The sequence below is a fragment of the Tripterygium wilfordii genome, chromosome 9 (genome assembly GCF_013401445.1).
Source record: "Tripterygium wilfordii isolate XIE 37 chromosome 9, ASM1340144v1, whole genome shotgun sequence".
In the NCBI taxonomy this organism is placed as follows: domain Eukaryota; kingdom Viridiplantae; phylum Streptophyta; class Magnoliopsida; order Celastrales; family Celastraceae; genus Tripterygium; species Tripterygium wilfordii.
The window spans coordinates 12,269,089-12,296,681 of NC_052240.1; the positions used below are offsets into that span (position 1 = coordinate 12,269,089).

Sequence of the window (27,593 nt, forward strand, 5' to 3'; positions counted from 1 at the left end):
ACCATCTCCGTCTCCACGGGCCTTGTTGCCCCTTGTGTAATAATAGTCACAGAGCGAGGGAGGAGGTGGCGATAAGTTCCTACAGAGAGACAGACAGAGAGGGAGGTGCCTTGATTAGTTGATTGATTTTGTCTTCCAAGTGAAATACTTCATCCGTACCAATTTGTCTGTCAACTTCTCAATTTGTCTGGCATCTTTTGAAAATTCAACTTTTTAAGTGACATGATTTAATGCTATTCAACTATACGAAATAACTAATGTTCTTTCAAATTTGTCCCTTTTTTTCCCCTTAAAGTTTAGTGTTTTAAATAACAAGACTAATTTTGGAATACATTAACAAAATTAGTAATTAATGAAGAAAAATGACAATAATTTTGAGACAACTCAAAATAGAAAGATGAACAAATAAAATATGACGGATGGAGTAGCGTATTACTTAAAAAGGAAATAAAATAATTTTGGCACAAATTACTCCATGAAGTGAAGTGGAGTCCAGGTTTTCCGAATTCTTATTCGCTCTGAGAATGGGAAGCGAGCGGCATGAAAAGATGGTCACACTCAGATAAATATAAATATAGTTACAATATGGTTTCATAAATTAAAGATAGTGTACATTTTGGACCATACATCTTTCTGAAGAAAATACCATCATAACAAGAACTGCAAAGTACATATATTTATTGTTTGTAAACAACTCACAAATTTCAATTGAATAATCCATAATGTAAATAGTGAAAACGCCTGTTGCTGTAAAGAGGATTCCCTATGAACCTCTAGCTTTTTAAGTGAAGTGACACTGCGCAATGAAATATTGTTCAGTAGTAAAACAGGATATCTGTCATTTTAATTTGATGCCAACAAATTCAGTTTCCTTTCAAGCAACTTGGCACGGCGAAATGCGTCCAAAGCCTCAGATTGCTTCCCTGAGCGCTTCAAGTTTAATGCTTTTAACTTCTCTGCCTTGATCTGCTCTTCCAGTTGAATTCTCTCTTGGCTATGGTTTTCATTCTTGCCAACACTTGGTTTTACAGGCTCTGGTCTATCCTTCACACGCTGTAGCCTAGCTGGGGCTTGTGGTACCGTATTGGGATCTTCCAGTCCAAGTCCTTTTAGGGCTGACAACAGTTGAGGATCAAGAAAATCTTCAATAACGACATCGTCCACAAGTCCTGCTCCACTGGCAGAAGGCTTACTTGGTTCATGAGCAGCCGACTCCTCTAATTGTGCCTCAAGAGCCTTGGCTAACTCAAATTCGGCCTCCGCTTCCTGTATCCTACCTTCCCTTCGCAGCTTAAGAGCCTGCCGTTTATGGCTGAGAGACTCTTGTTGCAATTTGAAACGATCACGCCCAGCTGCTGGTTTTGGAGCCAAGTTTAATGTGCCATCCCCTGTCCGTCCAGCCAAAGGTGCATTGGACGTAGAAGCTGGCATATCATGCAAATCAGTTTTTTTCTCGGGGTTATCTAGCTCGGAACTCTTCTCCAGGAGTTTTGCCTGCTTGAGTTCTTCTAGTGCTTCCGTCAATTTTCCTTCCCTCTTTAAAGCAACTGCCGCCTTCTTATGGGACAAAATTGTCTGCCGAAGGGCATTTTGGTGGTTTTGAGAAGTGTGCCCCTGCACTGATTTCGCTTCATTCACAAGCGGCTTATCTTCTTCATAAACCATTACTTCTCTTTTTCCAGTAGTAACATCACCTTTGCTGCCTGTATCTGCATTAATACTTCTCATGGATCCCACTTCAACAGTAGGCTCAGTAGGAACAGAGGAAATGTTGGAAACAATATTCCCTCTACTTTCAAGTTTTGTAGCTGGTATTTGAGAATTTTTCCAGTCATCACCAGTCAGCAAATCCATTAAATTTGCAGACTGGACTGGTGGATGGATGAGACCACTGCCTTCAGCCGCTACCACATTTCTCGGATGGCCCATTTCTCCAAAATGTCCCAATTCTCCAGTTAATGGATAGATATCTTCACCACCTGAAGAAACTAAAGGAATTAGATCATTAGAATTCCTTAGAAGAGGATCAACAGCATCACTATCTGCTATTCCCAACTCTGTTGACGACTGAGTGCCTCTGTCATTCAGGTTGATTGAACCTTTAGCTGATTCTTTGTGTACTTCTTCGTCATCCTTCATATTATCACGGCTTTCAAGGATAGTCAATGATTTAAAACTTAAAGATTTATTTTCCTCAGATGAATCAAGCTGAAGCTCCCCTTTTGGGGCCACCAGTTCATTCATTTGAGCCTCCAGTACTTTTCCCATTTTCAAACATTCCTCAGCCTCTTCAATTTCTCCTTTACGTCTATGGGCAAGAGCCTTTCTCTTCAAAGCCAAGAGTTCTCTTTGGATCTCTCCTTTACTTCTTCGTTTCACCATTGAATTACTGGAATAAGATTGGTTTATAAATGAATCAGTAAAATTGCTAGAACTACCACCAGCGACTTCTTCAGAAGGCTTCCCCTTCCTAGTTAGAGGTTCAAACTCTTCATCCTTCCACCCTAAATTCTTTAGCATGGTGAGCATTGCAGGGTCCTTAAAATCTGTTTCTGTAACATCTTCTTCTTCTATTTCCTCAATCGCAGTGCCAAAAGGTGGTTCTTCTATTTTGCTACCAGGCCTATATGATTCAACTTCCTTTTGTTCATTCATTTCTGCCATCTCCTCCTCTAATGCTTTTGACATTATAAGCATTTCCTCCGCCTCATCAGCTTTTCCTTCACGTCTCAACGCTAGAGCCTTCCTTCTCAGGCCTAAGAGTTCCCTCTGGATTTCAGCTTTAGTTCTTTTAGATGCCCCAGAAGCAATGCTAGAAGAAGTCTTGCTGGTTTTCCGAGAAAGCCTATCATTTTGCATAGAGGCTTCAAGTGTAGAGCCAATAGGCTCATTAGGACCGTCATTCCAACCTAAGCTTTTCAGAAGAGAAAGGTATGTTGGATCATGCATGTCTTGATCTGTGATATCTTCCCCATCTTCACTAACAGGCAGATCTTGTGAAATCACAGAATGCTCATATGCTGAACCCCGACCCTTATGATCAACTGTCATTTGGACAACCTTCATTTTAGAAGCAGTATCCATCTCTTCAAGCTGATGCTCAAGAACCTTACCCTTGTTCAGTTCCTCTTCTGCCTCATCAAATCGTCCCTCCCTTCTCAAAGTAAGAGCCTTCTTTTTCAAATTTAGGAGCTCTTTCTGAATTGTCACTCTACTCTTTGCGGCGGATTTAAAATCTACACCTCTAATATTTCCATCATCCAACAGAGGTGGCATTGACATTTTATCAGCAGTTTGAGTGCTTGAAGATTTCTGAATTGTTGAAGAATTGCCAGCCATTACATTGTCAGTCTGAGGTTCAAGGTTTTCCAAGTCCCTTTCAAGTAACTTAGCCTTCTTTAGATGCAACATTGCCTCTGCCACATTACCTGCCCGTTTTTTACTAAGCGCTTCCCTTTTCAGGGATAGAATTTCACTTAATAGTGTTTCCCGGTTGACAGCAACCGACTGGATTGCAACGTTTTCTAAATTATCAGAATCATCTGTCCAACCTAATGATTTCAAATCAGCAGCTATTTCTGGGTCCTCTGTATCCTCATCTGTCACCTCAAAATTACTCTCAAGACCAATGTCATCAGTGGCTCCCATAAAATGATCAATATCAAAGTGTTGCTCCTGTATAAGCGGATTAGACAATTCACTTTTTTCATCATCGTCCATACTACGAATTAATGCAGATATCTCATCATCAGAATCTTCAGCTTCGGCAAGGAGTTCCTGCTCTTCAAGCTGCTTTTCTAAAACTTTAGCTTTCTTTAGCTCTTCCTTGGCTTCTACAAGTTTTCCTTCACGTTTCAAAGCAAGAGCCTTTTTCTTATGCTCGATGACCTGGGTCTTGTCAATGCCAGGAGGTCCCCTTTTCTTATTATTACTTTGAGAGATATCCCCAGCAAGTGAATACTTTTCATCCTCCAAACTTGTACTTCCCGGTTTCTTATCTTGATCACGGATATCCATATCAGACCATCCCAGTTCCCTGAGTTCAGCTGTGAAATCATCCTTCTTATTACTCAACTGAGGAAGTGGCTTACGGTTTCTGCCAGAACCTTTAATGCTACCCTCTTTATCCTGGATTTCAGTCATGTTATCAGAAGGAGTAACTTTCCTACGCCTTTTTCTTATCAATATCTCCATAGCCTCAGCCTGCCTCTCAAGTTCCTTACCTCTCTTAAAGGCTTTTAAAGCATCCTCAGGTTTCCCTTCTCCTTTCAGAATTTTGTACTTCTTTTTCTCATCCAAAGCTTGTTGACGCAGTTCCTCAGGACTTGCAGATCCCATCTCATTTTGTAAAAAGTTAGGCTCATCAGCAGAGTGACTTCTAGATATCTCTCTTCCACCATCATGAGTGGAAGCTTCTTGAATGTTCGAAGATGATGCCCAGCTAGATGCGCCATGAGTACTGGAAAATGAGCCATTGTGGGACTGATGTCCGGATGCAGAGGAATCTTTTCCATCATCATGAAGAATTTGGCTCAAAATTTCATCTTCACTCTTCTTAGAGATTTTTGAACCAACTGCAGAAAATGCTGCAGCCGACGAAAAGAAAATGTAATATAAGAAAATTTTATTCTAGAACAACAGGAACATAGATAAAGTAAAATATTGCATATGCATACTTGAAGACATCATTTATAGCAACAAACTCCATCCAATCCCAGGGTATTCAGTAACATGAGAAGTTTTTATATATTATTGTCACATCCATTAATCATCACCAAACTACTGGCAAAGTGAACTGTTACAGAAAAGATTTCAATACCATAATCTTCAGCCAACATCATACAAATACTCAGAGTAGAGATGCAAAACACAAAGAACACCATTTTTAGTAAACGAGTTACCCCCAGAGGTATGCAGCAGTATATATTGAGCATAATTTAAATAATACTGCATCAAACATTAAGCATACACTTATTCATATATTGTACAAGGTCAATTGAACAACCACTCACCAATCCCTGATTTTTTTAGGTTCACCAATCCCTGATATTTTTTAGGATCATTGTTCAATTCACCCACATTTTGGGTTTAGATTCTTTAGAAGAGAAAAACAGAGCTTCCTAAATGAATAGCTGCACAGAAGAAAGCTTAAAACACCCTGTGAAGACCATGCATAGCAATATGTTGGTTTTAGGTAATCAAAAATCAGAAAGACTGATTGAAAAACAAATAGAAGAGAAGGAAGGAAATTCAGATAAGTGATGGTCAGTCGCAATGAGGAACAGTGAAATAGAAAATGTAATATGTGAAGAGAATGAGCAAACAACCTTTCCCTGCTCGACTCTTATTCCCATGTCGCAACTCAAATCGTGCAGCCTCTTCTAAATTTTTACATGGTTCACAAATCCGAACTGGAGAATCACCTTGACCACGTAAAACCATTCTTTGCTGGGTGCAACTGTTGCAAAACAAACCCCCACACCTTCGGCAATGGTGCTGAAAGCCCAGAAATATAAATGATCAACATATTCATAACACAAATACAAGAACCTAAACCCTCCTAATTGCTTCAGTACTATGACATACTTATCAAAAAACACTAAAATCTCATATTAATGTTCTCAAATCCAAAGACAGACTGATGGAAGAAAAATTAAGAACCTTCAATATCAAGTAGCCAAAGCTATCCAATCACGTTACTACAAAAACAATGGTCATGAAAGTTTAGTGCTGTTGATAAGCTAAAACAACTGAACCGTCTCTTATTCGAAATATTGACGGTTTGGCAAACAAAACAACGTAAAAGGAAGAGAGTTCAAAGGGATCAACACAATCCAATTAAATTCAAACTAAAGATCACTCAGGCACACTTCATTAAACTACATGTATCAAAAAAAATCCGCCATAAATCGTGCAGCCTCTTCTAAATTTTTACATGGTTCACAAATCTGAACTGGAGAATCACCTTGACCACGTAAAACCATTCTTTGCTGGGTGCAACTGTTGCAAAACAAACCCCCACACCTTCGGCAATGGTGCTGAAAGCCCAGAAATATAAATGATCAACATATTCATAACACATATACAAGAACCTAAACCCTCCTAATTGCTTCAGTACTATGACATCCTTATCAAAAAACACTAAAATCTCATATTAATGTTCTCAAATCCAAAGACAGACTGATGGAAGAAAAATTAAGAACCTTCAATATCAAGTAGCCAAAGATATCCAATCACGTTACTACAAAAACAATGGTCATGAAAGTTTAGTGCTGTTGATAAGCTAAAACAACCGAACCATCTCTTATTCGAAATATTGACGGTTTGGCAAACAAAACAACGTAAAAGGAAGAGAGTTCAAAGGGATCAACACAATCCAATTAAATTCAAACTAAAGACCACTCAGGCACACTTCATTAAACTACATGTATCAAAAAAAATCCGCCATAAAACGCAAGGCCTATAAATCACCGAATTAGTGAAATAAATCCCCAATATTACGATTTCCACAAACTACATAGGTTCACAGTATAATTTTGAGAGATGGGTATTGAAGAACAGTGTGAAAGAATCAATAATTATTAGGGATCAAAAGCTGAGAAGAAACCTTGCGATTGATGAAAGTGAACTGCGAGGAACAACCCTGACAGTGAGAGGCGTCGACCACCCAATTACTGCCTCTCATAGAGGGCTTTGCCGGCAACCCGATCTTCTCCAACATCCTCGCTATTGGTCGCCAGTCAAGAATCAAGATCGAACCCAAGAGAACAATCAAATGATCAATGAGAGAGAAAGTAGTGCTCGTCACTTTTGCGTTTCGACGGAGAATCAATCAACATATATTCTCGCGGTCTCGCCTTCTCATGGCTGGTGTTAATGGACCGTATTGGGCTTCGTAGTTCCAGCCTCCTAGCCTAGGTACTAAACTACTAACAATCAAATAACTGTATCAGGGCCCAACTTCAGTCTAAATATGGGCTTACAACATGGGCCCTTGAGTCCACATACAATTATGAGTGCATGTGCAAGACACTCCTCAGCCCATAAGAATGGCCCATATCCTGTCTAAGTGTCTAAATTCTAAAAACATGGGGCCGACTTTTGAATAAAAGAATTAAACAATTTAGTTATTTAGATAATTAGATACTTAATAGCAGAGCAATGCTCTAGTGCGGGATCCCGCAATTTATTTAAAGTACGGGATCCATCTAACACCATACACGTGCAGGTCCTATCATATGTGAGCCCTCACTTACTCCAATGTGTATTGTGTGAGATGGATCCCGCACTTCAGCACCAGCGCTTAATAACATATTATTGTTCAATTGGAAGTTACAAAAATTATTAATTTATATGAAAAAATTTACATCACTTGATTAGTTATTTAGATATTTAATAGCATATTATTATTCAATTCAAAGTTACAAAAGTTGTTAATTTATATAAAAAAAAATTTACATCACTTGATTGAATATATTATAGAAAATTGACAGCTTTGAAAATATCAAAAAAAAAATTAATTAAAATTTTACATCTTACAGTTTAGCCATTTATGCAATTTGCGTAACATGACATCCATCTTAAAGAAAAAACCAATGGCTCAAAGAAAATCATGCTGGTTTTGCAAGCTTTCTTGAGTGTCATCATTTCTTGTCCTACTTACAAAATTTGATTGAAATACAAGCATTGACCCCCAAAACAACCTACTCCACAATTTTTTATTTTTATTTTCTTTCTAAGATTTCACTTATAGTTCTTTAGCCGTATCACCTCTGCATTAATCCCAATTTAAAAATAAAATAAAATAAAAAATAACATAGTAAATAATTTTATAAATTGGAAGGTTACAACGTCATATGAAGCAGTTAACCCAAAACAATACTCAAGTTGGTTGAAGACAAAATGATGAGGTAAAAAAAAAATTAAGGCATATATTGTGCTCTTTGTCAGCTTTAATTACTACCAGATAGTATATAAAATAGGAGAGCTAGGTATATTTTAGTAACTTAATTAGGGAAGGTAAGTGAAATATTATTTTTACTAACAAGTTGTTTTTAAAAAACACATTATTGATTAAAAAAAAACCTGCAAACATTATCTAAAATGCATATTCCGACAGGAAGGATGACTCGACTATTACGTCCTGGCTGTGAGGCTTCTTCTGCAATTAATTGACGTTATACAGAAGAGCAAAAAATATAAAAATCCACAAATAAAATAGAGTACTGGGTTCAAATGGGGTCCCTGCAGTATATTTTCTACTGCAGTAGGCTCATTTGAGCCATCAATTGTCCTTAAAAAAAATCTAAAAATAATAAATGTAATGTTTTTATTGTTTAGATCATCATGATGTAATTTTTTACGGGTAAAAAAATTAAATTGGTTGACAAAAGATTGATACAAATGTGAAACATTTTTCACCGTTGGATCAAACACCTATTTAATTTGTTATCATTTCTCAATGAATTTAGTTTTTTTACCTTGAAAAAAATAAGTGATCTTAATCTATACACCAAATACTTTATATTTATAATTTTTTGATAATTTTTTAAAAATTAGTAAGGCCTCTAATGGCCCTAATAATTATTGTATTACTATTTTGCAGAGAGAGGTTTATATATCATCAATTGACCAAACATTGCAAATTGAAGAGCGATTTTTATATCATGTTTAATAAGGTGGTCGAGTAATTTAAAATTGTTGTTCTGAATATTCTATACATAGGAATGAATAAAGTGTTGTTGGCTAGGAAACAATTATACCCAATTTTTCCAAATTTTGTTTCTTTTTTTTTTTCCTTTTGTTGTTTTTTATTGCAGGAATCCAATCCAATAATTGTTGATATAAAACCAAAGTACAGCACTTAAAAGAGAGCTTTTTCCACTTTTGTAGTTGATAAAAAGATGCCAATTATTGCCACTTATCATGCCTCTGATTTCACATCTGATATACAAGAACAAATAATCGATCAACAACCGTCGGTCATCTCTCTATTTCCTGGGATTACATTATGATTTCACCGACAAGAAATTTAATCATAAATTTCATGTGCAATGATGAACAGGCTATAACAGCTATAAATATATATATATTACTTTCATTTTTTTTTAAAAAAAAAAAAACACCCTGAAACTACCTACAGGGGACTCTATTACAGGAACTCATGAACTTCAGCTCTTGTAAATCTGTGTAAAAAAGGAAAAAAAAAATGCATAAACTAAACTTAAGACTAATTTAGACATCTAATGGTGGCTGTGTGGTGGTCTGATGATGAGATTGTTGACTTCTTGTTTCTCTGTTGGCAAATAATTGAACTGTTCTGCTTGCTATGGGCAGCCAAAGCCTCCTAAGCCTTTGCTCCTTAACATTATTGTTTCCAGAATCATTGATTTTCCTCTTCATACCCGAATTCCCCAATCGCGAAAGAGCAGTGATATCAGACATTGATCTTCTGTCTTTTGGGCTCAGAATGCTTGAATCTGAGGTACAAGGTAAGATTGGGATTGTGACTTGGTTACTACTTATATTAACTGTATTGACTTTCCTCTCAAATTGTCTCTTCATCTCCATTTCTTCCTTAATTCCTCTTGAAGTTGTTGAATTGTTGTTGCTCAAACCCAATGAATCAAATCTGTTGCTTGACATGTCATTTAGCATCTCCGATTTCAAGAACATAAGGTCCGAGGAGCTCACGTTGCTCCATCGGTTCTTGAAGACAACGTCGGATACTATAATCTGGTGATTGAGCTTATGCAGTACTGATTTATCTTCTTCTTCTTCTTCGTGGTATCGGATTAATGAAAGTTCTTCCTTATCACCACCACCACCACCCTCCTTTTCGACTTTTCGAAAGCTGAATCTTGAAGAATTAGGACCGGGAAGATCTTCCTCTCTTTGAACAAAAACCTCAACATTTGAGTCCTCTTGGAGCTCAGAATGGCCTCCGGAGAATCTCATACTATTCCAATAGGTGAAAATGGTGGGATCATCAGCATTGACTTTGTGCCTGCAAAGAGGGCAGCTTGAGTGTTTCTCAAGCCACTGATCAACACAATTGATATGAAAGGCATGTTTACACTTTGGAATCAATCGAAGAATTTCGATATCTTCGAATTTGGAGAGACAGACTGCACATTCAAGGCCTTGTTTTGAGCCTTTGAGAGAGGAGAATCTGAAGAAAGGAAGAGACTCTATGACAGTCTTGTCGATCCCGGAGAACCGAGAACTTGATCCAACCTGTCTAGGATGATTAGCAGAGGCACCATCCCTGTCTCTACGACACTTTGCATAGACAAGGAGAACAAACGTTAAAGCAAACATGATGACCAGAATTCCTATCACCACAGCAAGACTTGGTTTAAAGCTTGTGATAACATCTTGTGAACTCTCTGGGGTAAAGGAAGATTGAGCTTCAACCTGCCAAACCAAGAAGAAGAAGAAGAAGAGTAGGAGATGTGAGAGCAGCAAAACCAGTGGATTCATTGGAGATGGAGAAGTTGAAGAGCAGTTTTGACTTTTATCAGGCAAGAACTCTTTTGGTAGAGAATATTATTAAAGCTTCTTTTTTTTTTTTTTTTTTGTGTATAGAAATCTCTTTTGAGCAAATGAAGGGGTAGCTTTACATGGGTTTGATTGTTGTTTGTTCATGAGACTTTAATATATGTTTATTGTTTTTTGTATGTAAGTCGTCAGATTTCTTGGTTTCTTTCTGTGTTGTTGTTATTTGACAAATTGTTATATAATAATGTTTCTGGGGGTTTTTAAAGCTTGAAATTCAGTAGTGATGACAAGGTGGAGCTGCGTATGGTTGTAAACAAACTTGGCTTGCAACTTGGGAGGCATTTTCCTCAGGAGAATCTTTACACTGATGAGATGCATGACACCATTAAAATTTTAGTTGTAAATATTTTGCTGGTTTTCTTTTTAAACGAGAATACAAATTTATCTATAGAAGTTTCCCATCTAACAAAATTTTAATTATAAATATTTTATTAGTTTTTTTAATTGAAAACGACATCATATAATTTTATTTTTTTTTGGATAACCACGAATGATATCATACAAATTTATATTCAATATCGGTGTAAACTAAGAACATCATACCCACTCGCACACAACTTTCCCACGTGATGACATGATAAATTGGCCTTAGAGAGATTCATCACCATCACCCAAGTAGTTAACTAAAACAAATACCCTAAATGCTAAACTCTAAAGCGCTCAAAAACTAGGTAGATATATTCAATCTAATCCAATTGAAGGGGATTATCAATGGTCGTTCATTGTCATTGTCTTGTTAATTGACAAATAGGTGATCAAGATCCATTTGGCCTGTAATTAGAAGTCAGAGTTACTTGCACAAGAAGACTAATCCAGAACCACCTGTAAGTGGGTGATCTCACCATATAATATATATCTAAATATTTAATTTGTTGGAATACTAATGTAGCAAAAAAGGGGGAAAAAAAATCAAAGAGAGTGAAAGTCAAGGGTATATTAGCCCTAGAAGGAAACTACAATAGCAGGCGAACCTTACCAAAAGAAACAGAGGAATATATATAGTACAAATTTAATCTAAAGCACATGATTCTTCACTCATTTGGGGGGAACCAAGCTGTGGAGGAATAAACAAACATGCCTAAACTCCGGCTGTGTTTTGTAAGTATGCACATGGAGGATAATAAGAAATCTGGTCATGAATTACATGAGCATTACAGCTAATACATCCACAGCCAACAAGAAAGCTGTTCGCCTGTGTTACGCGGCCTTTTGTCGCGTAATATTTTGGGCAAGGTATTAGGCATCCCTGTTACTTGACAAGCACAAGACGACTCCATTTTCAGATAATTCGTAAAATATAGAACTTCCCCAGCAAAAAGTTTGAAAGAGAATTAAATAATTGGTATCAAATTCCAATCCAGATACTAAAAGGATATGATGATATCACCAATCTAAATCATTCTCAACTATACTAGCTATCTAACAAATATGTGAGTGACAAAGATAGAGTAGCAGATATTCAGGTATCAGAAGCAACCCTAATCTCCAGAGCTATCAACTAATATAATTTACAATTGGACTACATTCCACAACATGTTAAACTTATCTAGACAGACACTAGGGAGGAAAACAAGTTCAATACGCATATATGCCTACAATCAAGTAAAACCAATTCCATGTCAATCATTCTTGACCACTAAAATTGTCAATGAAGCTGAAATCAATGTTGTAAAATATTTGACATGACTTCTTTAAAGACTGGCACAACATGTCAAGTGTCTGGGTCAGATAGCACTTCATAGAACATATTATATGAGGGTTCAGATCACGTCCTTCTAAATATTACAGCAGGAGCATGCAATGACTAAAAACAGTAAAATACAAAAGGTGAAATACTTAAACATTGCTTCGGGATAAGGGGATGATTATACACATTATTACATAAAATTGCAACATTCGATGGAAATTGGAAAAGCAAAGTTATGGTAAAAGATATGAAAGTACAATGAGAAGAGGAAGGAGGGATCTCACAATTAGTACACATATTCATAACCAGGTTTCCGTCCACCCCTTATCAGCACGTTATTAATCTAGTTATAAATGGATAGCATATCTCAACTTTGAGCAGAGGCAGCAGGATTGGCACTTGAAAAAGTTGCCAAACCACTCCCACTGTCTGAATTAACATTGTCTTCAGCAGCATGCCTAACAAACTCTTCCAGCGACATGTGGGTACCATGGCAAGCACAAACAATCCTGATTTGGTTTGTACTGTACCTGTATGTAACACCAGAAATGGTTCTACCATTTGGACCGGGCCCAGTGGTAGAAACCCATGGCAGATTTGGATAGGAGCCGCTACCCCCAAATTTTACATCTGCAGCAATACCTGGTTTTATAGCAGAAAAATCAAAAGAGATACCTTCTGCAGCTGACCGGTCAGAACCCTCCTTACCCCTGAGGTTCATGCTGTTTATTCTTTCTTCCTCTGTCAGAAAAGAGGAAGCTTCTCCTCTGGCATGCTGTTTGCCATCACCTCTGGCCTGCTCAAACTTCTTCCCATCATATTGAGTTGCCTTGGATGTATTTCGTGCAACTAGGTGCATGGCTGCTACATGCAAACAAGAGAAATAAGGTTAAAAACCTCATATCAATCAGGACCGACATTCCAAGCATAAAAATTCTCCAGATGGTTGCTCTCATTGATATGCACAATTTACTAAATATTTTCATCTTCAAGGAGTTTTGTCATGTTTTCTTCATCTTTTGTGCAAGCATGAAGAACGAGAGAACTGCTTAATTTACAGAAAATCTCCATCTAGTAGATATATGTGCATGAAAGGAAAGTAAAATAAAAAACTGAAAGAAGACCTTGAGATGTCATCAAGCCATCATTATATTTATCTGAATTTGGCGTGCTTCTACCGCTGAAGGAAGAATGGAACTGTTGAAGCTGAGATACAAAACCTGAGGAACTATCCTTATCCAACATTGGAAGCTGTAAAGAGGAATAGCCGAACATAAGCTGGCTCCCTGTTTGATGATCACCATTTAGGATAGATATGCTTTTCATGCCTGGAGGATGGCCAGACGTACTGGCTGCACTTACAGAGTTAGAATCTTTCCCAGTTACAGAGTAAGGGACATTCATGATGTTTATAGGAACAGTAGATGGCAAGTTTCCAAGCCTAAAGTCATTTTCTGCGGAACCGTTAAAATTTATCTGCCCTTGTAAGTCCACAACACTGGAATTGGCTGACCCATGAACCCCCTTTGGTCCACTCTCACAAGAACCGCCAACTGCAGTAAATCGTATGCAGCCATCATCATGGTGTGAAAGTATCCTTGATGCTGAACCAACTTCAGACTCTGCAACATCTTCATTTTCAGCAATTGAGCCACTTTCGCTTGTAATAGATATGTGAGACACTTTTGACTTTTCAGGCAAATCAGTAAGATGAGCTTCTCCCTCATGCTTCTTTTGATTACTAATCTCATCAAAGAAGATTTTACGCTTACTACCTGCTTCTGACCTTTTTTCTTCATCAGTTTCCTCAGACCTATTATTGTTGGCAACCCAGGGCCCCATACCATTCAACTCGATAGAAGCATCTGCATCAACAGGTACCTTGGAAAGATCATTGAAGAAGTTGTCCTGAGGTTTCACAGAGCCACTTTTTTGTGAGGCAGTGCTTGAGCCCTCTCTCTGGCCACTAGCATTAAAAAAGTTTCTAAGGTCATCGACTACTTTGTTGCCTTGATCACTTTCTTCTGTCTTTGCCTCAGAAGAGCTACCACTTTTACCTTTGCATTTGACGGATGATCCACCAAAGCTTAGACCCAGGCTAAGCTCAAGCCCATGTTCATCCTCCATCTTCAGGAATCAATTTTATCGCTATGGTTCAACAGCAAGCAAGCACTTCCAATCCTCTCCTCTATCTTCAGTGGCTCATGATCTTGCCGCTAGAGTACTGAGGAGACAACTCTAAAAACACATGCTGGCACAGACATGAAAATATGAAATATTACTACTAAAATAATGCAGACGAGATAAAAAAGAAACCTAACCGCACAAGAGGGCCCAGACATCAAGTAAAGAATCAAATTCACTAAAGTCACACAAAACAAGAACTTCATTAGATTTTGACAGAAAAAACAAAAAGTAGAACAACTATGCCTCTTAATTTCTAAAATCTATCATAAACAAGTTCATCAGTTACCCTTTTCATGAACTGGCAAACTCAATTAGATCTATACAAGTGCTGATAGAGCACACAGAAAGAATCAACATATCCAACATTAATTATCTCCAATTCTCAGGCACCTAGAAACTGAATACACCACAAATCAATTATCCTTGACATACTTAGCTGAACTAAATTCTTGAATTTCTACAAACAACATCTATTTTCATCAATTTTACTTTCCCCATCTCATCAACCGGTAAAAAAAAGGATACCCAGATCTGCCCAATCATCAAATCATCCACACAAGCCCAAAAACCTAAGAAATTAAATCCACCCAAAAACTTAATCCTGGAAAAGGAAATTGACCCTTTCATCCATCAGCTTCAAAACTTCAATTCAGACAGCTTAACAGCCACAAATACAATTAAAAAAATTCAAAGTAACTGATAAACAAATCTAAAGAATTATACAACAAAAACTGAAACAAAGAAGAGAGAAAAGATACCTGATGAATCATGGGAGAGAAATGATAAAAGCCCTATGCCGAGGTTGTCTGGGGAACAGAGACAATAGTAGGTAGAGAGAGAGAAAGGCAGAGAAGTATAAGAAACAAGGCCACAAACAAAACTACAATGTGGTATGCGAAATGTTCAAAACCATCTTGGCTTTTTTAAAAAATAAAAATTTGCATGTGATTGTCGTGTATTTCTTCTTGCCGCTTGCACAGTGTTACCGGTATCTATCCTTTTAAAAAATATTTTCTATATACATCACATTTTCTCTCTGTTCGTTTTTTTGTATACTACTCTTTTGCTATTTTCTCTTGTTCCCTTGTATTTTAGTGTATTTCTACTTTGGCCCATACTCTTTTGTCTGTACTGATTTAACTATGGCTCAAATTGGATATTCCGCAATGAGTGGGTACTCCTATGATGAGAGAGCAAGGGCGGAGCCAAGAATTCTTTTCATCCTGGGCTACCAAGTACCAACCATATACACAAAAAATTATCCCACCAAGATCAATCATCAATTCAAAATCATACATAGTAGTAAGGTTCAAAAGTACATAACATATAAGAAAAAAGGAAAACAAAACACATTATTTAAGTTGCAGCCTTCGATGCTTTGTAGAATAAAATTCGTCTGTCATCGAATCTAAATCGATATCTTCAATAAACTCTCGTTCAAAAATTACCTTCAAACGATCCACTCTCGGTGTCATCAGCGAGCCTTGCTTCCGAGTTTCGAGACTTGGAGCTGCCGAGCTGGTCCTCTGGACGGCTGAAGGACATGCAACAATTGGAGCTGGAGGACGCACTGCAAGTTATAACAATTGGAGTTGGTGGATCGTGGACATACCATTTGTCTATTTGGGCTTTTTGTTTGTTAGATTACTTGGGTATTATGTTTTCAATATTGGATTGGGCTATTGAAGATATATAAGTACTAAATATTTATCAAAAAATTCACCCGGGCTATAGCCCACCCAAGCCCAAACGTGACTCCGCCTTGCGAGAGAGGGTTACTAATATTGATCGCCCTACCCATCCTTTTGTTTAAAAAAATTTAATGGACCTTATGATTTAAATAGGAAATTGATTTGAACTAAGCAAGGCCCAAAGGACTTTTTATTTGACGAGTGTATGACTCGAATTGAAAAAAGGAAGCAAAAGCCCATATTTAGACGAAAGTACGAAATCAAGACTACATAGATAAGAATAGGACCCATAACAAACCAAGACTACATGTAACTAAGAGTGGTACATAAGTTCTGGATTTATATTTTTCTTGTTTTGTTAAAGGTGAAAATAGAAATTGATACGTTTACAAAGTGCATGTAAAGAGTTGTCCATTAAGAACCACAAATAACTCAGATGAGACTCATATGTGTGATATCTCATAAAGCTTTTGAGTCGAGCCTCCCCTCCCCTATCCTGTATTAAAAAAAAAAAAATTGTCCGTTCAAACTTTTTTTCCTAATTTTTTTGTGGGTGGGGGAGTACAACATCATGCAATCTTGTTGGGTTGATAACACAATGAACCAGTATTTTGGGTATTTGCACAGATGAGGTCTCATCACATTGGCGATTATCTAAGGGACCTCATGATTTTGGAGTAATAGTATCAACCAACCTCATCTTTTTAGACTCTATGTTTCTGTAATATATAAATTATTCAACAATTACAATTGGGATATATATTTTTAAGGAAAATAGGGCAATTATTATATGCGATGATTTAAATAATTATTAGACCAAATAAATAATGCATGAATCAAACAACTAGGAACCCAACTGTCAATGAGCAAATTTTTTGGATAAATTAGTGTCAACTTGGACAATTTTGAATAAAATAATAAACCCTAAAAACTACCAATTCACTCAAATTACACCACTTCTAAGTTCTACCTTATCCAATTGTCCAAACTTACCTTGAAATTCTACCTGAAAATTGAAAAACAGCCATAAACAGAGATTTGAATATGAATCAGTTTTGCAAAGAATCTTAACAAATTTATTTGGGTTATCCTGAAATTTGAAGTAACAGATAAGATGCCACACAAGATGTGGGAAACGAAAGAATAGCCATGTTGGGTATACAGTGGAAAACAGACTCTTTTCAAATATAGAAAGTCATTGTCTTGTTTTGTTTCTTTGTATGCGTAGACTCTAAAGTCTAAAGCTGTTAATATTAGTCGCAGGCTCTCAGTCCTCATTAGCTGTGTTGACAAAGGGAGAAGGAGAGGAAAACAACAGCAATGGCGGGTGGAGGATTCACAGATGCAGGGAAACTAAAAAGGGCTCATCTTTATGAGTATAGGATTACTGGGTATTTCGTATTTTCGTGTATTGTTGCAGCACTCGGTGGTTCTCTATTTGGGTATGATCTTGGTGTTTCTGGTGAGTTTTCAAATCCTTCATTGATTCAATTTTTCCCCGACCTTGGCTAGTGATTTTTGATTTGGGTAATCGCATTTGTCTTCTGTTATTTCAATGATTCTACGTTTGATGACTAATTGAGATTATTTTATACTGTTAAATCGATCATTGTTTTCAAGTGCTCTCTTCGTTTTAGACTCTGTAGATCAAAGCCAGTCATTTCTAGCTAATTAGAATCAGAGAGGGAAAAAATTTTACTTTGCAGTTGCAGACAGTCTTTTTCTTGTTTCTTGGAAATACTAAGGCAGAGAAGTCATTTAAAGGAAAGCTTATTGCTCCTAATTTATCAAATTCTGAACTGGGTGTTTTCATTTGATGCTACTGACAAACAACAATCCCTAAAAATGGAGTTGAGATCATATACTTGTAATTTGCTGAAGATGGCTGAAATTGAGAATTTTTTCAATGATTGCAGGTGGAGTCACTTCCATGGATGATTTCACAAAGAAATTCTTCCCAAAAATTTATAGAAGGAAGCAGGAACATCTCAATGAGACCGACTACTGTAAATATGACAACCAGATTCTTACATTGTTCACTTCCTCCCTATACTTTTCGGCCCTTGTTTTCACGTTCGCGGCCTCTCATGTGACTAGAAGCAAAGGTAGAAGAGCCAGTATACTTGTTGGATCAATCGCCTTCTTTATAGGAGGAGTTGTTAATGCAGCTGCAGTAAACATTTTCATGCTGATTCTAGGAAGAGTCTTCCTTGGCATAGGCATTGGATTTGCTAACCAAGTAAGCTAAACATACTTTCAGAACTTTTCTTGTAATGGCAAAGCCAAAAAAAATCTTAATGCATTCCTGTTGTAATTGTGCAGGCTGTTCCATTATATCTTTCAGAAATGGCTCCTGCAAAAATCCGAGGAGCGGTAAACCAATTATTTCAGTTGACAACTTGTTTGGGGATTCTGGTAGCTAACTTCATAAATTATGGCACTGAAAAGATTCATCCTTGGGGATGGAGATTATCTGTTGGTTTGGCTACTGTCCCTGCTACTTTGATGTTTGTTGGGGGTCTTTTCCTTCCCGAGACCCCGAATAGTCTTGTGGAACAAGGTAGATTGGAAGAGGGAAGAGAGGTACTGGAGAAAGTCAGAGGAACCAAAAACGTTGAGGCGGAGTTTGCTGATCTGATTGAAGCAAGCGAAGCAGCGAAAGCCATAAAGCACCCGTTCAGGAATCTACTCCAACGAAAGAATCGCCCCCAGTTGATAATAGGAGCATTAGGAATCCCTGCATTCCAACAACTTACTGGCAACAATTCTATACTCTTCTATGCCCCTGTCATATTTCAGAGCTTGGGTTTTGGCGACAACGCGTCTCTTTATTCATCTGCCATATCAAGCGGGGCACTCGTCGTTGGGGCGCTAATTTCAATGGCATTGGTGGACAAATTTGGCAGAAGAGCTTTCTTCTTGGAAGCTGGAGCTGAGATGATCTTCTGTATGGTAAATGCATTCTTAGCCCGCCTTATGAAACTCCATTGGCATTGTGTTCGGTAAGAATAAATACTTACTTGACTAAACAATTTGATCTGTAGGTCGCTGTGGGCATAACTCTGGCACTGAAATTTGGACAAGGAGAAACTCTGTCCAAAGGTATCAGCATCTTCCTTGTGCTAGCTATTTTCTTATTTGTCATGGCCTTCGGACGGTCCTGGGGACCCCTTGGATGGCTTGTTCCCAGCGAGCTCTTCCCTCTGGAGACGAGGTCGGCTGGGCAGAGTATGGTGGTTTGTGTCAACATGATCTTCACAGCTTTGGTTGCACAGTTTTTCCTTATTTCTCTGTGCCATCTTCGATATGGAATTTTCCTGCTATTTGCTTGCTTGATTGTCATCATGAGCGCCTTCATCTACTTCCTCTTACCGGAGACGAAACAAGTTCCGATAGAGGAGGTATACCTTCTTTGGGAAAATCACTGGTTCTGGAAGAAAATAATTGGAAATGGAAATGAAAACGGATTAGAAATGAAGTCGGGACAAGCAGCGTAGATACTCCGTAAGGGAGGGAAGACAGTATTTGATTGCAACGTTCAAATCTTCCATTGCCAAACCAGAGGACTTTACTCCATTCTTATGGAAGCATCTGCAACAAATAGTGGCTTCCAAGAGCTCAACAAAGAAGTTCTCAAGATAATTTCATTAAATATCCTGTGAGAGCAAGTCTTTTAGTTCTGTTTCTGAGATATGTTCCTAATATGTGAAGAACTATCACTTCCTACCCTTGAAACTGATTTATGATTCAATGCGAAATAGATGGAAACTTTTATTCAAGTTTGTATCAATATGGATTGAAAGAAGACTTCAGAGTTCGAACCATCGTTAGTGAGCTGAACCATAATCTACTCTACAGACTTCATATAACAACAATGGCTATATTGAATACTTCCTCTCCAATATTGCTAACATGATCATGCTAATAGTTTAGCAAGTTCATCAACCCCTAGACATCCTTTTGGGACTATGTCAAGATATTGTCCATCCAAATCATCTGTCCTCACAATTTTTCTTTCAATGTTCAACTTCAAGTCCTTTTTACTTTTGTTCTTCTTTGCAACAGTTGGAACTTCCTTCACTTTGGAATCACTACTACTTTCTTTCTCATCACCTTTTTGACTTGCCACCCACCTTGGATGATGCTCAAAGATAGGCCCAGGTGGAGCAGACTGGGCAAATCTCATGGCCTTCCAATAAACAATGTCAGCGTCCAAAGAAGCATCATCCAATACAACTGCACTACCATTCTCAATAGCTTGCCTCCATAGCCTCAAGACTCCCTCAGTGTAAGCTACACTCGACTTTTCAGGATTCCCAGAAACATCTTGCGACCTCTCATGATTTAAAGAACCTGCAACAGAAGACTCCAACTCATTTTCTCTGCTCCGAACACCAGCTGGTTTGGTGTCAGACACCAGCGGTGAACCGGTTGATTCACCAGTAGTGGATTGAATATCACTCCAAGTAGTCCCATGTTCACATGAATCATGTGAATCTTTGGACAGCTCATTATCGCCAACCATGAAAGCTGAAATGCTAGTACTCTCGGTATTACTTGTCATGGCTTCCAATTTATCATCAGAACAATCTGCAATGTCTGAAGTGGATTCCTTTCTCTCCTCCTGCACAGTTGAAATAGCACTGAAAGCTGTCTCAGACATATTTTCTTTTGAAGCACATAGATCCTTTCTCCACTTGTCAGAACCCACGGGGGATGTGCTTGTGTCAAGTAAATTAGTGCTCATATCTTGAAATGAAAGAACTTGACTGCTTGATGCTGATGAATCTTGGCCTTCTGCAGATGCTGTGATGGAAATTACACTCTCAGTGTTGGATTCTTCAGCTTCCTTGTTGTCGTCTTCTGGTTCTGGGTGGGATGACTTCCAGTTCCTTCCTCTCCATATAAGTAGGTGCTCATACTTAAATGACATTATCACACAAGGGACAAGATCCTGAAATTGCAAAAATTGAGATAATTTTTTCTCTTTTAATGTCTTAATCATATGTAAATGAATGATAACCACCAGATGAATGAATATAACAAACCTTGAGTTTGGCACCAATTCTTCGATAATCACTGCCATTCATTCCTTCACAATTTATTCGAACCAGCTCACATTCTTCAAAGGCCTCTCTGACATTTTTAACCAGCTTAATATAAACACCATTTTTCCCTGTCATACATACAGAAGGCAGAAACTAATCAGTTTCGATTTTCATCCTATTCAATAACCATAGACAATAGCTATTAGCAAACTACCTAGCTTGCATATTGGTTTCAGCGCATGTCCCTTTTTGCGCAGTTCAGTTGCTTCTTCTAATGTTAAACCCTCTGGCACCAGTTTCACTAGCCTTGGATATACAGGGGTAATAGGCCTCCACAACATAAGAGGAAAGCGGGGCCGAGTTCTCCAATTGTAATTTCTACCTCGGAAAAGGTATAGCACCCCTCCTTTTCTGTAAATGACCTTCCCTCCAGTTTTTTCCTGGAAAATGATGGAACATTAAGAAAATAGACATAAGGAAACAAATAGGGTAAAACAATGGCATTCATTCAGGTAGTGTTGGAGGAAAAAAAAGTTCCAAAGAAACAATAGATGCACTGAAATATAGAACAAACATTGAATGATAAAGAACAAGGATAAGCAAGCAAAGCACAGAAACAACAGCGGCTCCAATAGTAACTGTATAACCCAGATAAACCAACCTCCAATTGCTGGCACACATTATCCATATCCACTGTGCAAACTCCTAAGCATTTTATTTTGCATACTCTCCTTCGTTTCCAGTGTGAGTGTATATTATCCAACATGTTGTGAGTAAAACCATCTCTACCTGAGCAAGCAAAAAGCCATTTCCCCTTCAATCCCATGAATATACCACAAACATAAACAAAATAAATCATATGAATTCAGGCAATACCCATATTCAATTGCCGCTTCGCCTTTTGGCACCCATGGACCAATGCGTTAATCTCCTCTTGCGTCAATGGCTCTCCCAGTATCTGATCCCTTGTCCACACGTACTTGGGCCCCGACCCATCCAAGTAGGGTCCGGGCGACTGTACTGGCTTCACCCCCTTCTTATGAGGTGGCGGCAACGTAAAGGAATCGAACTCTTTCAACTTCTTCTTACTGGGTGATAGCGGGGCACGCCCCGTCCATGGCCTGTACATAGTGGTGGGCCCGAACGGAGCATAGGCTGGCTCTCGAAGCTTCAGAGGCTTCACCTTCGGGGTCTCGGTGTAACTGTGCTTTAATTCAAAAGGCACGCCGTCGATTACATACGTTAGTCCATCTTCACTAAGCTTGACTTCTGCTTTCCTGTCAATTGCTGGCTGTGGTGCTGTCGTCGCAAAACCGTTGTTGTTGTTCCTGCTGCGAGAAGGGGATATATTTCTGGGTTTCTGAAGATAGCGAAATGCTGGGTGGTTTGTGGGATCCTTAGAGTATTTGGACTTTTTGCCAGGGATGGATGGAGAGGAGGGAGACGAAGGAGTACCTATGGATTTGTAATAATCCGTGGTATTGCCGGTGGTGATGGGTTTGGGCGGTGCAGGGTTATAGGTGTTGGCTATCCTATCGACGCCAGTAAAACGTCGTTGTCGTCGGATATCGTCCTCGATTTCCTTCAGAGAGCGCCGTCTTTCATTGAATTTCTCGGCGTTAGCGTTGTTCCACCGCGCGAACCGGACCTCTGAAGCTGGACGGTTAGATAGACTCGAGTTTGAGTCGGGGTTCGCGTTAGGGGCTGGAGAAGGGTGTGAGTTTGGTGGGGGAGCAAAGATTGGGAACGGAATGGGGAACAGTTTCAGCGCCATTTGTAGATTTTTGCAGCAGTAGTAGAAGGGTAATTGTCGGCCGTAGCTACTGGAATTTCTCGGAGGTATAGGGTGCTCTACACTACATCTCCATGACTGGAGGATCGAGTGGAATGAACAACGCCAGAAACGGAGACAATAGTGGAAAGATAAGGGGTATTTCTGAAAACATTACCAAACGGCGACGTTTAAGTCCTGGACACTATTTACTATTTACGATAGCCAAACATGAAAAGGGGAAAGTTACAGCATTTAAACTTATGACGGTGGCATCACTGCAATATTGAGAAACATCGAGGGCAAACAATATGGTCAGCTGGTCTAACGAGTATCTCCTGTGACAGTGGAGTAGAGGGAAGTGAACGCAAGCCTGCGCAGCGACCGACAAAGCTTGAAAAGCTTCTCCACTCAACAATGGAGGGGCTCCGCTGGTACTTTTTTTAAAAATTGTTCCTTTTTTTTTTCTTGCTATTTTATGTAGGGGTAAAATAATGACGATTACTCTTTTGATAATTTAATTTTGTTGGTTGTGAGAATTTTCGCCGAGCACGCTGTGGTTTAGGCGTGAATGATGAAACGCTTGTTTAGGTTTTCTGGATAAAATTTCCCACTTGAGAGTCACTAATTCACTCATCATGGATGATATCTGATTGTTTAATTTCAATGTGCACTATCTTTGCTTTCACCGTAATGAATTTTGATTTTCAGGATTTTAAACGAGACTGAATTGTTTATTTCCCCAGCTATTCCTCTCATAGATTTCAAGGGCATTTTCTTTGTCCTGTTAAGGCAGAAGGGTGATAAAGCATCTACTATACTATAATCAGTGACTCTCCAAACTTCACGAAATGGAAGTTGCTGCCATAATATTTCACAGGTTGTGTCATGTTGAAATTAGGAGACTGCTGCCCATTATTGGCACAGTCGTTGCCGTTGTTGTTGTTTTCCAGTGTTTTGCACTTCCCTATAGGAGAAGTATGTATCTATCTGTTGATATGAGGGGATCAGCGGTTGTGATGGTCTATAATGCTACTACCATCATAAACAATTCAAGAACAACCAAGATTGATGGTAATGGCGCGGTGATGGGTTTGAAAATGGATGTGACAAAGCCAGACCATAGTTCTACTCAAGAAGAGGAAATGATCAAGCCTGGTCAATGGGAGCAAATGGAGAAAGCAGAGGACAAATATAAAATGAATAATCATCTGAAGTCTATTCCTACAGATGGCAAAGGAGACTTGGATGCCAACTTAAGTATAATTGCTTCATCTGTAGCTGCAAATATATTGTTGGTAGACAATGTCAAGCAAGTTAGGAAAGCACTATCCAAGAATACTGAGCCACTGAAGACTGTTTCGATTATCATGAACAATAACTCTACAGCGACTAGCATTTCTGTAATGAAGAGGATGAAGATACAACCAACTTCAGTGTCCCAGATGAACTCTCTGTTGCTTCGCAGTCTTGTTACTTCTTCTCATTCTATGGTGAGACTTTATGCTTAACATTTCAATTTGATCAACATTTGATAGTTTAAGATTCACTATATTGCTTTTTCATTCCTTTATTGGCAGTAGAGGTCACGATTGTCATCCATGCTTGATCATGAACTCCTCTCTGCAAAACATGATATTCAAAATGCTCCTGTTGTTAGGAACACTCCAGAAGAGTATGCTTCAATTTTTCGTAATGTTTCCATGTTTAAAAGGTGAGCTACTTCTTTAAATGGAAGAAACGTGGGCCTCTTTAAATTCTACAACATTATTCTTATTTGACTTCTTACAATCACTTAGCTTGGAATGATATTTAGAGGGCGTTTGTTCTTGATATGGTTTAACATGATTGGATTTTAGTATATATGTACAGCAACAGCATTACTCAAAACCTATTGTGGAAACATATAACTTTTTTGAAGAATCTGTATCTGAGAAAATAAACCTGGATTTCTTAAATGCCATAAACAGGGTTGTTATCTTATGTGGCATCCAACTCACTTTTCCCTTAATTCCTATCGGTGAGGTGATTTCGGACATTCAAATTTTATGACAGTATAGCTTCTTTGGAATGTAACAAAAGAAATAAATCATGCAGCATCTTAAGTTTTTTTGGTTAGATGAATTTTTAGCTGTTCTTTGCTTAATTATTTTTCGCTTAAAACTAAGTTGCCTAAACAACTTTTCTGTTGTTTATATATCCATGGTTGCAGTCTTCTTTTACTAATTTTAGTTCCAGTTATTAGAATTGCATCAAGTATGTTGCTCGCTGCTATTGGTCTTACTTTCGTATTGATATACAAAACACAAAGAGCACAAATTGGTTATACTGAAAGTAAGACCAACAATTTTTGTGGCAAACTATTTTTTCTAATTCCTACTTTTGGTTCTCTCCCATTTTGGGATGTCTCTTTTTTTTCAATAAATGTACTAATTTAACCGCATGAGTTGCTCACTTTTGGTTCCCTATCTGCCGTCTGTTACTTCGTGTAGCATTTATCTCTGGCTTTGGGTTGAAGGCTTGCCTCTGTTGATGGCTAAGCTAGAGCTATATATATTTATCTGCAGGAGTTATGAATTGATGGAGCGCATACTCAAAGTTTATATCTACAGGGAGGGAGAAAAGCCAATATTCCACCAGTCAAAGACGAGGGGAATTTATGCCTCAGAAGGATGGTTTATGAAACTAATAGAGGGAAACAGAAAGTTCACCGTGAAAAACCCAAGAAAAGCTCATTTGTTTTACTTACCCTTCAGCTCACAAATGCTAAGAACTGTGCTTTCTGAACAAGATCTTCATAATCAAAAGGAACTTGAGATACATCTGAAGAAGTATCTGGACTTAATTGCGAGAAAATATAATTTCTGGAATAGAACTGGAGGCGCAGATCATTTTCTTGTGGCCTGTCATGATTGGGTATGATTTTCTTCATCAGTAGATTCAAATTGCATAGCTATATGTATTCTGAGACTCTGAGAGTAATATGGTATGGATGATAGTGTTTTAAGTCAATTGTTGGTATAAATTATTAAATGAGCTAAAGCACATATGTCTGTGAAAAACTCTTTTTCATTGAACCATAAGTCTCGAGCACTCTGTAAAAGTAAATGTTGCAACCTTAGCTAGTAAATTTAGAATGCTTGATTTGGTTATTGAAGAATTAGTGTTTTCTCCCATTTTAATTCATCATGTAACACTTAAACACATTAACTATGATACCTGTGGTGACGATGACCTCTGGATAATAATTTATGGAAGCTGCTATTCTATTGTTGATCCTTAGCCTAATTCAGCGTTGTAATATTCCAAGATCTATTTAAATTAACATAACTTTTGGTTTACAGGCCCCCAAAATCACAAGGAGATATATGAAGAATTGCATCAGATCACTTTGCAACGCCAATATCGCTAAAGATTTTAAAATTGGCAAGGATACTACTCTTCCTGTTACATATGTTCATTCTGCACAGGCCACTCTAGAGGATCTTGGAGGAAAACCTCCTTCAGAAAGACCTATCTTGGCCTTTTTCGCTGGGAGCATGCATGGTTACCTCCGACCAATGCTGCTAAAGTTTTGGGAGAATAAAGAAGCTGACATGAAAATTTTTGGGCCTCTACCACGTGATCTTGAAGGGAAAAAAATGTATAGGGAGTACATGAAGAACAGCAAGTATTGCATATGTGCTAGGGGTTACGAAGTTCACACACCCCGAGTGGTCGAGGCCATTTTAAATGAGTGTGTGCCAGTCATCTTATCAGATAACTATGTGCCTCCTTTTTTTGAGGTGTTTGATTGGGAGGCATTTTCTGTTTTCGTTCAAGAGAGAGAGATCCCAAATTTGAGGAACATTCTGCTCTCAATCCCGGAAGAGAAGTATCGTATGATGCAGTTGAGAATAAAGCTAGTACAACAGCATTTCCTTTGGCATAAAAAGCCTGTCAAGTATGACTTATTCCATATGATCCTCCATGCAGTCTGGTACAACAGAGTTTTTCAAATAAGAGCCAGATGAAGATGTCCCAGAGTTTTGATGATTGTTGGTTATTTTGAGCGTAGCTCCATCTTTTCCTTCTTACTGTCATTGATAATTTTTCCATCAGTGCATTGAAGCTTTTGTGCATGCTCCATTCTCTATGCAGAGAGCCATCGGCAGGTTAAGTGAGATAAAAGGAATCACGGAAACTGTCATTGCATTGATGGATTCTCTTCATGGTGAGTTGATTTCCACATTTCAGTTTGTAAAATCCCGTTTATCCATGTACATAGATAACCTATTTGCTTTTGCTAGCATGTCTCTGCACGATTCAACTGTGGAAAATCAAATGAATCCGTTTTGTTTTTAACACATGCTGTTGATCCTCAGTGTAGTTCTTTACTTCTTTTATCCTTCCGGCCCACAAAGCTTATGATAACCCAACTTAACTATCTTAATTTTGAGAGGTGAATTCTACTTTTTGTTACGGAAAGGTGGGTGTTTAAAATCAAATAAGTAATATGAATAATAGAAACACAATGAACACCACAAAAATGCCTATATTCCTGGCAAAGGAAGCCATGATTATGCCAGGACAATGTCACAACAGCTAATATCCTAACTGCCAAAAACTTTTATGTCCAGTCTCACGTTTAGCAATTCCTAATGAAGCAC

At 38.2% G+C, this 27,593-nt stretch overlaps 6 protein-coding genes across 12 annotated transcripts; 2 read left to right on the forward strand and 4 right to left on the reverse strand.

Annotated features, from left to right (window-relative positions):
* Positions 1-538: 538 nt before the first annotated feature.
* Positions 539-6,844, reverse strand: LOC120004975. 3 transcript variants are annotated; one of them, XM_038854378.1, is made up of 3 exons: positions 6,608-6,844; positions 5,328-5,496; positions 539-4,586 (listed from the first exon to the last, which is right to left on the reverse strand). In XM_038854378.1, exons 1-3 carry the CDS (start codon positions 6,719-6,721, stop codon positions 844-846), a joined length of 4,026 nt encoding a protein of 1,341 aa, XP_038710306.1. In that variant the 5' UTR covers positions 6,722-6,844; the 3' UTR covers positions 539-843. The 3 variants fall into 3 exon arrangements, with proteins under 3 accessions (XP_038710306.1, XP_038710304.1, XP_038710305.1); XM_038854376.1 differs by having other exon boundaries at positions 5,328-6,038; positions 6,608-6,843; XM_038854377.1 differs by lacking the exon at positions 5,328-5,496 and having other exon boundaries at positions 6,608-6,843.
* Positions 6,845-8,937: 2,093 nt separating this feature from the next.
* LOC120005117 (E3 ubiquitin-protein ligase ATL42) lies at positions 8,938-10,662 on the reverse strand. The gene has a single exon (XM_038854589.1). The coding sequence runs from the start codon at positions 10,480-10,482 to the stop codon at positions 9,235-9,237; it is 1,248 nt and encodes a 415-aa protein (XP_038710517.1). The 5' UTR covers positions 10,483-10,662; the 3' UTR covers positions 8,938-9,234.
* Positions 10,663-12,374: 1,712 nt separating this feature from the next.
* Positions 12,375-15,354, reverse strand: LOC120006270 (ninja-family protein mc410-like). Of its 2 annotated transcripts, none has more exons than XM_038856250.1 (3): positions 15,193-15,354; positions 13,372-14,498; positions 12,375-13,108 (listed from the first exon to the last, which is right to left on the reverse strand). In XM_038856250.1, the coding sequence occupies exons 2-3, from the start codon at positions 14,372-14,374 to the stop codon at positions 12,615-12,617; spliced, it is 1,497 nt and encodes a 498-aa protein (XP_038712178.1). In that variant the 5' UTR covers positions 14,375-14,498; positions 15,193-15,354; the 3' UTR covers positions 12,375-12,614. The 2 variants fall into 2 exon arrangements, with proteins under 2 accessions (XP_038712178.1, XP_038712177.1); XM_038856249.1 differs by having other exon boundaries at positions 12,375-13,111.
* Positions 15,355-17,217: 1,863 nt separating this feature from the next.
* Positions 17,218-19,904, forward strand: LOC120005669 (sugar transport protein 14-like). The gene is made up of 4 exons (XM_038855437.1): positions 17,218-17,587; positions 18,042-18,364; positions 18,448-19,077; positions 19,170-19,904. Exons 1-4 carry the CDS (start codon positions 17,446-17,448, stop codon positions 19,620-19,622), a joined length of 1,548 nt encoding a protein of 515 aa, XP_038711365.1. The 5' UTR covers positions 17,218-17,445; the 3' UTR covers positions 19,623-19,904.
* On the reverse strand, positions 19,729-23,088 carry LOC120005665 (CRS2-associated factor 1, chloroplastic). Of its 2 annotated transcripts, XM_038855432.1 has the most exons (6): positions 22,050-23,088; positions 21,835-21,962; positions 21,388-21,613; positions 21,174-21,301; positions 20,034-21,079; positions 19,729-19,991 (listed from the first exon to the last, which is right to left on the reverse strand). In XM_038855432.1, the coding sequence occupies exons 1-5, from the start codon at positions 22,945-22,947 to the stop codon at positions 20,042-20,044; spliced, it is 2,418 nt and encodes an 805-aa protein (XP_038711360.1). In that variant the 5' UTR covers positions 22,948-23,088; the 3' UTR covers positions 19,729-19,991; positions 20,034-20,041. The 2 variants fall into 2 exon arrangements, with proteins under 2 accessions (XP_038711360.1, XP_038711358.1); XM_038855430.1 differs by having other exon boundaries at positions 19,744-21,079.
* A 141-nt stretch (positions 23,089-23,229) lies between these two features.
* Positions 23,230-27,292, forward strand: LOC120005668 (probable glycosyltransferase At3g07620). Of its 3 annotated transcripts, none has more exons than XM_038855436.1 (5): positions 23,230-23,378; positions 23,691-24,437; positions 24,528-24,658; positions 25,557-25,860; positions 26,289-27,292. In XM_038855436.1, the coding sequence occupies exons 2-5, from the start codon at positions 23,796-23,798 to the stop codon at positions 26,955-26,957; spliced, it is 1,746 nt and encodes a 581-aa protein (XP_038711364.1). In that variant the 5' UTR covers positions 23,230-23,378; positions 23,691-23,795; the 3' UTR covers positions 26,958-27,292. The 3 variants fall into 3 exon arrangements, with proteins under 3 accessions (XP_038711364.1, XP_038711362.1, XP_038711363.1); XM_038855434.1 differs by having other exon boundaries at positions 23,231-23,378; positions 25,512-25,860; XM_038855435.1 differs by having other exon boundaries at positions 23,239-23,378; positions 23,656-24,437; positions 25,512-25,860.
* The last annotated feature ends 301 nt before the right edge of the window (positions 27,293-27,593 follow it).